Source organism: Triplophysa rosa, linkage group LG20, assembly GCF_024868665.1.
Source record: "Triplophysa rosa linkage group LG20, Trosa_1v2, whole genome shotgun sequence".
NCBI classification, from domain to species: Eukaryota; Metazoa; Chordata; class Actinopteri; order Cypriniformes; family Nemacheilidae; genus Triplophysa; species Triplophysa rosa.
Genome location: NC_079909.1, coordinates 16,916,255 through 16,932,006, shown reverse-complemented (window position 1 = coordinate 16,932,006; position 15,752 = coordinate 16,916,255). Strand labels below are relative to the sequence as shown.

The following is a 15,752-nucleotide window of genomic DNA, read 5'->3' as shown; positions in this document are numbered from 1 at the left end:
GTATAGAAAGATTCTATGGATGAAATGGATGTTTTGGACGGTGAAATGGCTTTTAAATGCTTTGAGTGGATGACGCTGGTAAACTATACCGATGAGACTAAAGTACAGTACAGTACAGTGCAGTATAACTACATATACACTATATATATATACATACATGCATATATAGGTATACATATACAGTGGTCAATGGACAGTGAATGTTTTAAGGATGTCTCGGATGTTATGGGTTTTAAAAAGAGATAAGGAACTTGTTATCTTTAATGTCGTGTCTTAAGGATAACATAAGTGGAAAAGTCCCTCCACTGTCTTGCACAATCCTAATCAAGCTGGGATGGAGAAAAAGGAAGAAAGCTTATTCGAGCGCCCTCTTGAGTCAGGTTAAGTGCCTTGCTTTGGGCTAAAAGGGGAGGGGGGGCAATACAGAGGTATCAGCATTATCCGGCTTAAGTGTTTGAAGACTTTCTGCCCCCTCATCTCGTCAGTTCATATCCATCGATGGACATCTATCGTATTTCTAAATTACTTTTGAAGCTGTGAAAATGTACATGTTATGAATTAGGTGCAATCGTGCTATTTAAATGGATATATAGCTACTGGCAAGAAACCCTTGAATACGGTTTCTCTCACACACACACACCACTCTCCTTTTATTTGTATGTTACATTACGGAAATCAGATGATACCTGCATTACCACCTGAAATGGTCAAAGCTGCATTTTTCTCTCCCTGTTTGTTTAATTTATGTATGTAGGAAAAGCTGAAGGAAACATGAGTTTACACATACAATCTGAGTTTTCTGCTGAAATACTTGGCAACAATGCAAATCATAATGAAAAGCAATTCGTTTTTCTACTGTTTGAATTCTAATGCGCGTGCGAGTATTGTAGTATTTCACACGTAGGCCTATGCATTCATTTGCTATACATGAGGTTAGCTTTTTGTAAACGTTGTTGTAACTCTTATATAACAATGAACAGACGTACACTTGGCCTGATGTATGCAGGAGGTCCTTGCATTATTTCTTTCTTTTCTGTCATTTCTATATTTGCCTTCAGTTCAGAAGGACGCTCGAGTCTCCTGCATGTGTTTCTAAGCAGAATAAAATGACGTGCTCCTGTTCTGCCTGGAGGTCAGCTGCATTAGAAATTAGTCATTGTAAGCAGCCTTACGTTAGCTCTCCTAAAGCCATTTAATGCATGGTTCTGTTGAATTCTTTGTGTCTTGTCTGTACAGGTTACAGATCATGGGCTGGACCCGCTGTAAAAGCCCATTCAAAAAATGTCTGATGTGATCAGTAGCGTTCTAATTTCCTTTAAAAAAAAATCAATTATTGACTTGCAAACGTAAATACCGAGATGCAGGTATTATGGAGACTTTTGTATGAAAAGAAAAAAGTAAAAATGTTTAGTTTCAGTTGTACTTGAATATCATTGCTCGGAGCCGTCTTTGTGTGTCAGCAACAAAGCCGTCAATGTTACATAGCACTGAAGGTTCTCATGCTTTGGCAATTTCATACCGATTGTGAATGTCTAAAGGGTTTGGTCAGGCGTCCCCTGCTTCGGTTAGAAACTACTACACCAGTATAAAGAGAGAAAAGACCATTTGAGTTTATAATTTATTTGCTACTATGCGAAGTCTGATAGATGGAGAATATAAAAGATGAGATTTAATAGAAGGTCAAGTAGAAATTCTGTTCTTTTCTGTAATGCTTTGAGTGGTTTGATTTCTCTCTCTGTATTGATGTTGCATTGTACTAACTTCTGTATCAAATTAAGATGTCATAAAATATGATTTTCTTTACTATCACTATTATGAAATTATGTATAGAGGGCCAAATACTTTTCTTTACCTCTTTCCTTTCTTGCATGAGATTAAAAAAGTAAAAGGATAAAATATGGAAAGTAAAAAAGCCCTTGTATTTTTTGTTCATTATTTGTAGATTCTGCGTGCGGTAGAAACCATCTATGAACTGCAATCAGTTACAAACCCTCATGTTCATTTTTCCGTTTGGTTTCATTGTGCAACTCAGTTCAAAAGTAGCTTTGTATCCAGTCTGTCTTCAATATTTTGTGTGTTATGTGACTATGTACAAATAAACGTATTTAAGAAAAATACGGATTCTTACTGATGATCTACATGTCTGTTCTTTTCATGTATAATTGAGTTATTATTGTGATGGAAAAAACCTTTACAATTTACAGCAGTAACTATAAAAAGTTACTCAAGACAAGTCTTTGTTGTGTATACAAAGATTTAAACGTATTATATTTATCAATATAAATAATAAACATATACCCAGATTCAACGCCTGACCGATCAGTTCTGACTTCTATCTCTTTTCTACTCTTTCAAAAAAAAACTTAGCTCTGTATACTGTGGTAAGCTATATGAGACCTGTTTTTTATTGCACTTATGCTTTTTGTTGTCCTTATGTTGTTCCAATTGCTTCCATTGTTTCCCTCATATGTAAGTCGCTTTGGATAAATAACTAAATGTAAATGTAATGTAAATACTGCATTGCGTTTTTATATAGATGCAATTCATACAATATAAATGACCAATGAAAATAAATATTAAAATGAAGAATGGAAACAAACGAACATCCGATATTTGACATGTTTGATATTTGTTATTATAATTAAATAATAATAATAATAATATAAAGTAAAAATTATTTTACAGACGATTAAACAAATCCATGTTCAATTTTTCTTGTTAAATTTTATTGTATCCTTCCTACACCATATATGTGGCCCTAGTTGACAAATAAAGTGTACACCACACTTTATTTGTCAACTAGCGCCACATATCTGGTGTACGAAGGATAGCAAAAATGTAGAAAATAACAATAAACAATAAAAACAAATCTATCTTATCCTATTTTATTATAAGTATAAATATTAATAAAATAAAATGATATATTATTAACAGTTTGTTATTTGTCAACTACTCGAACACAAATGTAAAGTCGTTTTATTAACAGCGTCAGTTCAAGTCTTTTATTATGAAATACTGAACTTCCGTGAAGCATACGTCAACAACAGAATAAAGTGTTTTTTGTTGCATAGATTTATCAGCAGCACATGGTTTAATGTGCATTATTTAATGCATTATGTGTCGACATCGGTAAGTGACCCAGTACGATCATGTATTTGTATTTATTGCTTTTATCGTTTACCTGCAGTGTAGATTTTAGCAAGAGGCACGGATGTAGATGCATAACGTTACACAGATTAATCTGCTGTCATGCACTATCGAGCTGACGTCTTTAAAAATATCCTAAAACAGCTTGCAAGATTGGCGTTGTCATATGACCTAAATGGATTTAAACTCTTTAAAGACAAAGTCAATACATAAAATGTACAATTCTTGCTTTATTTACTCAGCCTCATGTTACGAGTGAATCGATGTGTATTATTATTTGATTTCTTTCTCATTGTGAAAGAACAAGCCTGGCTTGTTTGTAACACCGTCATAAAATGAGTAACATTACCAGTTGTGCAGTTTTGAAGCTGTAGCTTAACAGTTTGAAATGTCAGATCTGTCAAATAAGCCGCACATATCTGTCTAATATCTATGAAATAGGATGCAAATATGGTTGCCACGATTCAGAAATTTGTCTGATAATACATTTTCTAATAAGCAATTGTTATTATGGTGACTTCCATTGAATGGAAACATAACCACAGACATTTCTCAAAATATCCTCTTCTGTTTTACACAGAGAAATGAGTCACAAACAGGTTTTGAACTACACGAGGGTGAATAAATAATAACAGAATTATGTTTTTTTTTTGGTTGAACTATCCGTTTAAAATGCTATCGTTTTGTTTTAGTGTCTCTTGAGCAATTATGAAGTAGTTTCCTGTACAGACGGCATGATCTGGGATTCAGAACTCTGCTTTCCTTCAACGAGCGTCCTGACCTGTTTTGTGGATGTTGAAATAAAGCCATGGATGTCCTGCGGGTGCTATCAGTCACCATGGGAAGGATCAGCACGTTCCGATCTTATCAGATCATATTGCTCCTGGCTGCAGCTATGGCGGTCGTAGCGTTCTACTACTTTGGCTCAGAAAAGCAAAACTTCTCCAGCACCACGAAACGGATCAAGGAAACACAAGCGAGCCACAACACCAACCGTGATGATGCAGATCTTTCTTTAGACATCAGGTCTGGACAAGCAGAAAGCAGGCGAGGAAGTAGAGATGATTTGGAGGAAAAGCCACAGAGAATCAAGCGCTTCCATGCCCTCATGATGTTCACAAAGGTCAACAAGAGCTTGAACTTGCAGAATAAGTTTCAGGTGGCCATGCGTTCCATGGCCAAACACGGACGCTTTCTGGAGGACGAGGTGCTGGTTCTTCATTTCGTCTCGGATGTTGGGAGTCAGGAGCTGGGGGAGAGGATGCTCCATGAACTTCTGCTGGATGCAACGTTCCTGTATGAGGTATGTTTGTGTTTGGCCACATATTGGTTTATTTCATATTTAAATGTCTGAAATATTCTTGGTATGGAAAGTGAAATAAGTTTGGTTCACTTTTCTTGCATTCAGTGTTTCCTGTTACTTGAATCAAAATCTAAAAAATGACTAATAAATAGTAATTATTTGTGGTAAAACAGAATGACAATTGGCAGTTTGCAAATATAAAAAATGGCATGTTGTTGAATATCGCACAATGTTGCTTCAATGCAACACGCATTTGCTTGACCACTCTTGACCTGATGTGAGCTTTTCATCATATTAAAGCTCTGAATTCAGTCTTCCTGTTGAATGTTGGGTTGATTTTTTATATTAGAGTGGTTCTCTTGTTAAACACAGTAAGAAATGTTGTGGCTACACAGAGAAAAGCACTTTTACTAAAGACACCAGGTGGCAGTGCAGGACAGCAGAGATGTGACAGAGACCCTCCCACAGAGCTCCACATCACAGGACCAGCGAGGTCACGCCGCAGATGTTTCCTTTACATCAGCTCATATAACAATAACATGTAGCTCTCATCCACCACATGCTCCCTTAGGATAGATCAGACTAGTTCATGTTGTACTGTATAACATAATTTTGTAGTTCTTCATCCAAAACACTGGTGGTAGTCAGCTCAAGATGTGTTCAAATCTGTGTTTGACTTTCTTCTGCAGGCCACTAAAGATATTTTGAAGAACAATGTAAACCAAACAAAACTGGCCCGCATTGACAAAACTACTGAGACATTTCTCAAAATATCTTCTTTTGTGTTCCTGAAAGAGTTGTATTTGAATGACATGAAGGTAAATAAATGATGACAGATTTTTTATTTTGGGTGAACTATCCCTAAATTAACCTGGCCTAGTTCGATCATGTGTATCGTGACTTGCCAGATCTCTGAGGTTATAAAAGACTAACAAAAATCACTGATCCGGCTAATGCCCAGCAACCTCTGTAGTGAAGATCCTGCATCAAACAGTCAGCAGCTTCATCCTGGCAACATCCCTGTTGCTGGGCATTAGCGGGCACCATTCCTCTATCCCAGGGCTGACGGATGAACTGTGTGCTCAGTTTAGCAGAGATACCGAGAGCTGACTAAAGTGCAGATTACCTTTCTTTAATCCAGCCCTTTTCAGCACACATACTGGACACGCATCATAAGATAATGAGCATTTGGCTTAATGCAACATCCATTAATAAACTCTGACCCCTCTAGCATGCAGTATTTGATTAATGCAGTTTTACATCTGCTTTACCCTCGACCTACCACACAGATTCACAGTCACTGTGGGTTCACAAACACCAACGCTGTTTCCCACAAACACCCACACCGTCTCCCACATGACGAACGATGAATCAGACACATGTGGCTATAGGGAAGAGAGGATGGTGCTGTCAGCTGCTCAGGGGGGTCATTTTTGTTGCTCAATGAGCGTGATTCTGGTTGGTTTGAACAACCAGGGTTTCATGTGTTTAAAGCAGACAGATAAGTGCAGATGATGGTGGATTTATGTTCAGTTTTTAAACTGATGCTGGATTTATGTACTGTAAGTGGACCGCTGTGGTTCCCCTATTGTCCACAATAATATTTGAAGCCCCCCACTTGCAATGTCTACCCAATAAAATATTCTAGAGATTGGCATAACTATAGAAATATAATTTTGTTACAAAAATAATGTAAGAAATTCAATTTTTACATTTATTTTATTTTATTCTGTGTCATGTTTTATTTTATTTTAAGTTTAATTTAGGTTTTAATTTAAATTAATTATTTTCTCTTCTCTTCTCTTCTCTTCTCTTCTCTTCTCTTCTCTTCTCTTCTCTTCTCTTCTCTTCTCTTCTCTTCTCTTCTCTTCTCTTCCACTTTATAGTGTTTGTTTAATATGATATATGAATATTTTAGTACCATATAGGGTCCAAAAAGTCCATTACATTTTCAGTAACCGCTTTATAAAAATTGTATGGCCAGGTAGAGCTGCTCAGAATGATGTTATACTGTCAAAAGCACATAAATGACCAGAAGGCTTTGAGCTGTGAGCCCCTGTGAGCATTAACATTGACAGCCTTTGATATTACAACACTGCTGTAATTATTCTCGAGCACTTCATGTGCAAGTAATAGAGATTACAGTGAGCTCTGGATGAATTCCTGGAAGGTTTAGCTGTGGCCTCATGCAGTTCACCATTTATTCAACCCAACTAACGTCTAGTTTGAAGTCTTTATTATTCTTCATTCGTCACTTCTTTGGAAGTCAAATGTCTTGAGATGCTTCTTTGAACTTCGCAAGGGCAGAGGTGAATTTCTTTCTGTTATGTCTTACTGCTTCTAAATTATTTACCAGTGATTTCAACTAAAGGTTTGCAAAAATAAACTATTTTGACAGTATTGAACTTGATATTTTTGGAGCATTTTTTTGTATTTTACTTAATAAGAAATTCTGCATTGTCTATAGGATGCTTTGCAAAATTCATTGACTTCCTCTATAGACCACTTCTCAAAATGTAAACGGTAGTCCAAAAGCACTTCTGGTTTCATTATTATTATTTTTTCAATCTTACATATATAATTCAATTTAAAGATATTTCCTTAACATTTTTTATTATAAATGTTCTGTTGGTTGCATTTTGTCGAAACATTTTATTGTACGGTGTTAAAAAATGGTTCTTGTGGACCAACGTTCAACCACCATCTTCCGAAGTGGTCTATAGAAAACAAACATTTGTCTCGCTTTCTAATAACGTTCACTGTGAGACGAAACAAGACCAGGGTTAATGTTTCTTAAATCTGATCTTGTGCTGAATTAGCTCCTCTGTTGTCGCTAGACTGAAGGTGGAATTCTTCATGGCAGAAAGATATATTACCCCTGGAATCAAAACCTTAATGGGAAATCTGTGATGAATGAATTTCCCCCAATCCTCTTTGTGCAGCTAGAGAAAGATACGCATTATCTGATTGCATGAGTCGAGTCGACGGCAGAGCTTTGCATTGCGGAGCAGGATTAGAGGGTCGAGAACAGCAGACAAACACAGGTATTGTGTGTTTCCAGTGGAGGGAACAGTAAATGAAGACCGTTGAGGTTCACTGGTGAACATCTGAGAATTAGACCTACACGGCAGGAAGGTTTAAGACCCCAGTCAAGGGCAGAAATCCAGATTGCTTCTGTTCACCCGTGCAAAAACCTCACAGATGTCTCATTCACTAGTCATGCATACATATAAAATCTATTCATCTGTAAGTTTTGTCTTGCTTTTGTCTAAATTTGGAATATGATCTAGAACTAACTAAAAACCTATACAGACCTGTATGAATGCAGTTGAGATTTACATGACTATGTATTATTAAAGCTTTTTTGTTAAAATAAATATTTAACAAGTACATAAAACCTTTACCCCAGATCACAACAGTAAGCTTATAATGATCAATGAGAATTAGGAGTTGTGTTGTTGTGTTGTGCTGAGTTGTGTTATGTTGAGTTGTGTTGTTGTGTTGAGTTGTGTTGTTGTGCTGAGTTGAAGTGTACTGTGTGTTGGGTTATGCTGAGTTGTGTTGTTGTGTTGAGTTGTGTTGTTGTGCTGAGTTGAAGTGTACTGTGTGTTGGGTTATGCTGAGTTGTGTTGTGTTGTGTTGTGTTGTGTTGAGTTGTGTTGTTGTGTTGAGTTGTGTTGTTGAGTTGTGTTGTTGTGCTGAGTTGTGTTGTTGTGCTGAGTTGAAGTGTACTGTGTGTTGGGTTATGCTGAGTTGTGTTGAGTTGTGTTGTTGTGCTGAGTTGTGTTGTTGTGTTGCGTTGTGTTGTTGTGCTGAGTTGAAGTGTACTGTGTGTTGTGTTGTGTTGAGTTGTTGTGTTGTGTTGTGTTGTTGTGTTGAGTTGTGTTGTTGTGCTGAGTTGTGTTGTTGTGTTGANGTTGAAGTGTACTGTGTGTTGGGTTATGCTGAGTTGTTGTGAGTTGTACAATTTTGCACAAAATGGCATTTGATGTTCAACCCACATGAAGTTAAGTATGCGAATAAAATAAAATATGTTTTAAAGATAGAGTTAGAGATACAGAAGCAAAAGTTAAGTCTTACTTATTCGGTGTAACAAAAGTGTTGGACGTTATAATTGAATCTGTCATAAATTCTGCTAAGAATATTGTTATAGGTCTACATTTAACACAGTCATACTCTTGACTCTTCCAGGTGGTGTTTCATAATGTGGATACACTTACAGAGAAGTTATTCCCCATCGTAGAAGCTATGCAGAAGCACTTCAGCGCAGGGTCTGGTGCGTACTACAGCGACGCCATCTTCTTCCTGTCTGTGGCAATGCACCGAATAATGCCTGCAGGTGAGCCATCAACTGAAAGGGAAAGTGTGTGCTTTCGACAAAAGCTAAATGAATTCATGTAAATCTGATGTCTTTACTAAAGGTAATTATTAACCCTGATTAAATTTAGACCACCTCACATTGGCTTAACACTGCGACCCAGGTTTTCCATTAAATAGCGGCAGCTACAGAACACACGTTTGTGTAAACTTCCCTTCATACTTCCTGCCGCACATTCTAACTGAGTTTTCTAAAGGTCAGTACATTCGGCCATCCTGACTGCACCCCCCTCCATCAGTCAGCCAATGAAAGGATTTGGACACGAGGTCACCGGTGGTGTCAGATGTACCGACTCGCAGGTGTTATACTGGCACAACGCACAGTGAGGGGGTTGCGGGGTGGTCGATCGTCCTCGGTGACACCATCCACAGCTCTCTCTTTGTCTCCTGGCCCCTGCAGCTGGGTTTTCACACTGACAAATAGGCATCGTTTTCCCACATGGGTTTACTTGTACACTAGATGTAAATCCCAGGGCTCTGTCAATCTAACAGATCAATGGCTTGGTAAGAGAGACATTAGAGGATAGGAATTGAGTGTTTGATGGGTCATTTAGGTTTGTGGCCGTGTCATGTTCTGCGCTTCGAAAGGGAGGGGTGGAGTGAGGTGTTGGTTGCAATTCGCAACCTCAACCGCTAGGTGGCACTAAATTTCGTACACTGGACCTTTAAGAGATAACGAGTTGTTAGTTTGCTGTAGATAAAAGATGTATAGTTGTGACTCTTTCAAAGAGAAAAATATAGTATAATATGATACAAAAGTTAAAGTCTGTTGGTCTGGACTGGTTCTGGTGTTGTGTTTTCTTTAAGCAGTGACCTTTAAAGACATGCAGAAATTCATTCACCTCAGCAGGGTTTTTCCTGGCTCAAAATGAGGCTGAGGTGGTGCCATCCTGATCTTGTACACACGCATAGGCCTACCGTATCTTTTAGTGGCTTAACCAAAGTGACTTTGAGTTTGACATATTAAAAGTTCTAATAAAATTAGATAAAAATGACAATTATTAAGTTATATAAAACATTACTTTTAATCAACCAAACAGAAATGTTTTTTTTTATCAAATAAAGCTTTTTTATCATTTTCAACTAACTTTTTAGCACACAATACCCAACTGAATTAACCAGTCTTTCTAAATGAGCAAAGCTCATTCACATCTTGCATTCTCTGTGGTTTATTTTAAATGATTCAAGGATCTCTTATTTTCGCTAGTAACTGAAAAGTTCAATAGTTTAAATGAATCGGTTCAAATGAGTCATTCGTGTGCGAGTTGTTCTGAACGCAATGTGCGTTCATACCGGCGAACTCGCTGTGTACAGTATACGCTGATTCAACGATCCAACTGCACAGCTAAAGACATTACAATGATGTACGTCATGTTAATTTAATACATTTCAAGAAATTAAACGTACTTGGATGCAGAACAAACAGCCGTGAAACACAGGCTGGCTCTTGTTCTGCAACTCTTTTTAGCACCTCAGTGTGCATGTTGTGTTGTGTTGTGTTGTGTTGAGTTGTGTTGTTGTGTTGAGTTGTGTTGTTGAGTTGTGTTGTTGTGCTGAGTTGTGTTGTTGTGCTGAGTTGAAGTGTACTGTGTGTTGGGTTATGCTGAGTTGTGTTGAGTTGTGTTGTTGTGCTGAGTTGTGTTGTTGTGTTGCGTTGTGTTGTTGTGCTGAGTTGAAGTGTACTGTGTGTTGTGTTGTGTTGAGTTGTTGTGTTGTGTTGTGTTGTTGTGTTGAGTTGTGTTGTTGTGCTGAGTTGTGTTGTTGTGTTGAGTTGAAGTGTACTGTGTGTTGGGTTATGCTGAGTTGTTGTGAGTTGTACAATTTTGCACAAAATGGCATTTGATGTTCAACCCACATGAAGTTAAGTATGCGAATAAAATAAAATATGTTTTAAAGATAGAGTTAGAGATACAGAAGCAAAAGTTAAGTCTTACTTATTCGGTGTAACAAAAGTGTTGGACGTTATAATTGAATCTGTCATAAATTCTGCTAAGAATATTGTTATAGGTCTACATTTAACACAGTCATACTCTTGACTCTTCCAGGTGGTGTTTCATAATGTGGATACACTTACAGAGAAGTTATTCCCCATCGTAGAAGCTATGCAGAAGCACTTCAGCGCAGGGTCTGGTGCGTACTACAGCGACGCCATCTTCTTCCTGTCTGTGGCAATGCACCGAATAATGCCTGCAGGTGAGCCATCAACTGAAAGGGAAAGTGTGTGCTTTCGACAAAAGCTAAATGAATTCATGTAAATCTGATGTCTTTACTAAAGGTAATTATTAACCCTGATTAAATTTAGACCACCTCACATTGGCTTAACACTGCGACCCAGGTTTTCCATTAAATAGCGGCAGCTACAGAACACACGTTTGTGTAAACTTCCCTTCATACTTCCTGCCGCACATTCTAACTGAGTTTTCTAAAGGTCAGTACATTCGGCCATCCTGACTGCACCCCCCTCCATCAGTCAGCCAATGAAAGGATTTGGACACGAGGTCACCGGTGGTGTCAGATGTACCGACTCGCAGGTGTTATACTGGCACAACGCACAGTGAGGGGGTTGCGGGGTGGTCGATCGTCCTCGGTGACACCATCCACAGCTCTCTCTTTGTCTCCTGGCCCCTGCAGCTGGGTTTTCACACTGACAAATAGGCATCGTTTTCCCACATGGGTTTACTTGTACACTAGATGTAAATCCCAGGGCTCTGTCAATCTAACAGATCAATGGCTTGGTAAGAGAGACATTAGAGGATAGGAATTGAGTGTTTGATGGGTCATTTAGGTTTGTGGCCGTGTCATGTTCTGCGCTTCGAAAGGGAGGGGTGGAGTGAGGTGTTGGTTGCAATTCGCAACCTCAACCGCTAGGTGGCACTAAATTTCGTACACTGGACCTTTAAGAGATAACGAGTTGTTAGTTTGCTGTAGATAAAAGATGTATAGTTGTGACTCTTTCAAAGAGAAAAATATAGTATAATATGATACAAAAGTTAAAGTCTGTTGGTCTGGACTGGTTCTGGTGTTGTGTTTTCTTTAAGCAGTGACCTTTAAAGACATGCAGAAATTCATTCACCTCAGCAGGGTTTTTCCTGGCTCAAAATGAGGCTGAGGTGGTGCCATCCTGATCTTGTACACACGCATAGGCCTACCGTAGCTTTTAGTGGCTTAACCAAAGTGACTTTGAGTTTGACATATTAAAAGTTCTAATAAAATTAGATAAAAATGACAATTATTAAGTTATATAAAACATTACTTTTAATCAACCAAACAGAAATGTTTTTTTTTATCAAATAAAGCTTTTTTATCATTTTCAACTAACTTTTTAGCACACAATACCCAACTGAATTAACCAGTCTTTCTAAATGAGCAAAGCTCATTCACATCTTGCATTCTCTGTGGTTTATTTTAAATGATTCAAGGATCTCTTATTTTCGCTAGTAACTGAAAAGTTCAATAGTTTAAATGAATCGGTTCAAATGAGTCATTCGTGTGCGAGTTGTTCTGAACGCAATGTGCGTTCATACCGGCGAACTCGCTGTGTACAGTATACGCTGATTCAACGATCCAACTGCACAGCTAAAGACATTACAATGATGTACGTCATGTTAATTTAATACATTTCAAGAAATTAAACGTACTTGGATGCAGAACAAACAGCCGTGAAACACAGGCTGGCTCTTGTTCTGCAACTCTTTTTAGCACCTCAGTGTGCTGATAACGAAACAGCGCCTCCACTGTGGCGTAATGTCGCAACTGCAGTTACAAACGACAGTCTGTTAAATGCACGCAGCATTTCTTGTGAAGACTCGCAACATAATTTTGGTGAGAGCCTGAGGCGGCACGACATTTGACGGAGGCGGCCGCCTCCAATTTCTCTATGCAGGAAAAACCCTGCTCAGACAAAGCCCTGAAGATGTCAGATGGCAAGTGTGAAAAATAAAGAGTGACAGCAGCACTTTGGAAAAGCTGTACATACCAAGAAATCTGTTTCCTTGAAAGCAACTTCAGTCAGGCCTGCAGGGACAATCGGTCGATTTGTTTGCAATTCTCTCTGGTGGTTTTGTCCTTTCTTTAGTCAAATGCTTCAATTCAGGGTTTGGAAATCGATCACTTTTTGCTCAAGAAGTGTTTGGTTTGTAATTTTTTTTATCTGAAAGTGAATCATTCGTGGAGAGTTCAATGTCTTCGATAGTTATTGTTTTTGTTTCAGTTGGTTGTCTAGTCAGTGAGTTTTGTGGTGGACCGTTTATATCTGCAGGGGTGCTAAAGCAACAAAGTTGAAGCGATGTGGGAGTGTGTTTGCTTTTGTGTTAGAGTCGATCTGAAGAGAAATTGACCAGAAGAAAGAGTAAAAAAAAACGTGAACACAATTTTTTTTCTCAGCTGTGTTGTTACCTGTGGAAAGACTTTGTAAAAGTCAGACAAACAAGTACGTCTTTACATTTTTGTTTTAATGCGGGTCATTTGAAATGGAAATTTCACAGGTGTTTACCGAGTCAAGGCCATTTCACACAATTTAATATAATGTAATTTCCAGAAACACATTTTCATGTTTAAGTACAGACACTTGTGCGGACTTTGTCAGCATTGTGTCTTTTGTGTCCCGCTGTTTCCTCAGAGTGACCCATTTTCTTGACCCAGCATAAGTGCTTTGATCCAGTGTTCTAGATCATTCATGAACTTTGTGTCTCTTTCTTGACATCCTTTTTTCATGGTCTGCTTTATTTGTAGTCCTTCGGGTTAGTCTTCAATCTAATATCAGCTATTTATTAAGTCATGACCTACTGACTGGTTGTTTAGATGAACCTCGAGGAATTCTGTCCTCATTATGTCCGGTGAAGGTCCATCTGCTCGCATGACTCCCTCTCTCTCCCGCAGGGTATGTTCCAGTCATCGACTCTCTACCAACAGGGCCGTCAATACAGCCCTGCTGAGAGGCTGAATAAATGAGGCCCAATGGACTGACACTATTCATCTCAATTTAGACCATGATACCTAGAAATCCCATTGAGGAAATGTTTTGATTCCTAGTTCATTAAAATGGAGCCCATCAAACCCATGACCTTTGTGATGTTAATGCTATGCTCTGCCAAGGAAACTTTGTACATAAACTTTTGTAACTTGCAAGTAAACTCTACATCAAATTTCAGCATTTTGCAACAAAACACAACGTCATCTCTTACATTGCCTGCATGACCTGTCACATGGTAATGAAAACCCTATTCGAAGAGGTTTCCTTGAACCGTGATCTCTCAAAGCGTGTGATCTTTTGTGCCAGAGGATGTGATGTTTTTTAGCCACGTCAGGATGGTTATGATTGCTGTCCCGTTGCTGTTAGAAACATTGTTTTTTTTTGTTGCTTTTTGTGGTGTTTGTTGAACATTTCATTTGATGGTGTGGTAACTGTGCACAGAGACTGTAGGTAATGAGGTAATCAGCTCAGGCTTGTGTTAGGTCACACTTTGTGTTGTAGGAAGGCAAGAAGTGCGAAGACATAATCCACAGAGAACAGATGGAAATCCATCTGCTTCATAGTTTAGTGAAGATCTAATTATTAAGTGGATTATTGTCCCTGTTGCTAATTCAACCAGGCTTGATATACTCTACCGGTCAAAAGTTTAGAATCACTTAAAAAAGTTTCTCATGATCTTAAAAAATCAAGACAAAAAGATATATTGTGTCAACATAACAATTTCCTTCCTTAAAGAAATATTTGCCTAAGACAAAGACTACCTTAAGGCTGGAGTACACTACAAGACTTTTGCTCAGATTTTGCCCAGATTTTCAGTCTGGACTTGTTGGACTTGGACTTGCAGAAAGTCTGCGCTAGTCTGCATCACGTAGTGTGTGATGCCCTGTTTTTTAAAAATCTGTTCAGATTTTAAAAGTCTTATAGTGTATTCCAGCCTTAAGACAAATTTCTCCTAAGGGGGAACTTAAAAAATATTTTTAAAATGGATTACTTGGACCAAATAATTAATAAAAAGCAGCCAGTACGAGTCCATGGACCCATTTCAGAAAGGAGGTTTAGTGACATGTTAACCCTGAAATGTGGGAAACTCTGGGTTTTCCGTTTCAGAATGGGAGGTACTGTACGTCATAACCGAGAACGCAGAGTTTGACACTCTAACAAGTGTTCTATACACCATGTCTTCTAGCATTCCTCACTAGAGCACCTTTGGGTAGTGAGGAAATGGATGTAAAATAAATGGAAATGCATATAGAAATTTATATTGATTACTATATGTTCAATTTATCTTTCTATTCTGTCTTTTTGCATTCTATTATTGATTAATTTATTTGTTTATTGGCACATTTATCTATTTATTAATTTATACTCATTTTACATCCTCTGTAGTTTTCTATGTAACACCGAGGATGAAGAGCACATTAGTAAATCTACTGTATGCAGAGCGGTGAGAAAAGTGTGCCTCGCTCTTAAACACTTTCTGCAGCCATGTTGCTTTTTTGTGGCGTTGCCATGGTGAATCGTAATATCGGCGCTTCATTGATCTTGGCTTTTTATAGTCGTGGTGCACTGCACACGCTTAACTCAGGGTAAGCCAACCCAGAGTTGATTGAACTAACTCAAATCAGCTGTTCTGAAACCAAAAACTCAAAGTTTCTCATCTCAAAGAAAAAATCAACTCAGAGTTTAAGGTTTAACCTAGAGTTGGTTGAACTTCCTTATTAAAACGGGTCCCAGCATAGATGGAAAATCCTTCAATACTGTTTAAAAAGTTTGCCAGGTTGAGACTTCAAGAAACTGGATGAAAAAATGCCAAGTGTACGATTTTGGAAATCGTCTAGGCAAAGGGTGACAACTTGGAAGATGCTACATTTTTTTTTTGTTCTTTTTGTCTGCTTTTCGTAACAACATTCTTCTCCAAGTTACAATTGTGTTATTTCATGCTTTTGATGGGTT

At 38.1% G+C, this 15,752-nt stretch overlaps 1 protein-coding gene across 1 annotated transcript in view; it reads left to right on the top strand.

Moving 5' to 3' along the window:
* The first annotated feature begins 3,015 nt into the window (after positions 1-3,015).
* Positions 3,016-15,752, top strand: part of xxylt1 (xyloside xylosyltransferase 1) — a 34,009-nt gene continuing 21,272 nt past the window's right edge. The window contains exons 1-3 of the mRNA XM_057362714.1: positions 3,016-3,129; positions 3,840-4,450; positions 8,642-8,789. Coding sequence (XP_057218697.1) covers positions 3,956-4,450; positions 8,642-8,789 — 643 coding nt within the window. The 5' untranslated portion in view covers positions 3,016-3,129; positions 3,840-3,955. The remainder of the gene's footprint in view (positions 3,130-3,839; positions 4,451-8,641; positions 8,790-15,752) is intronic.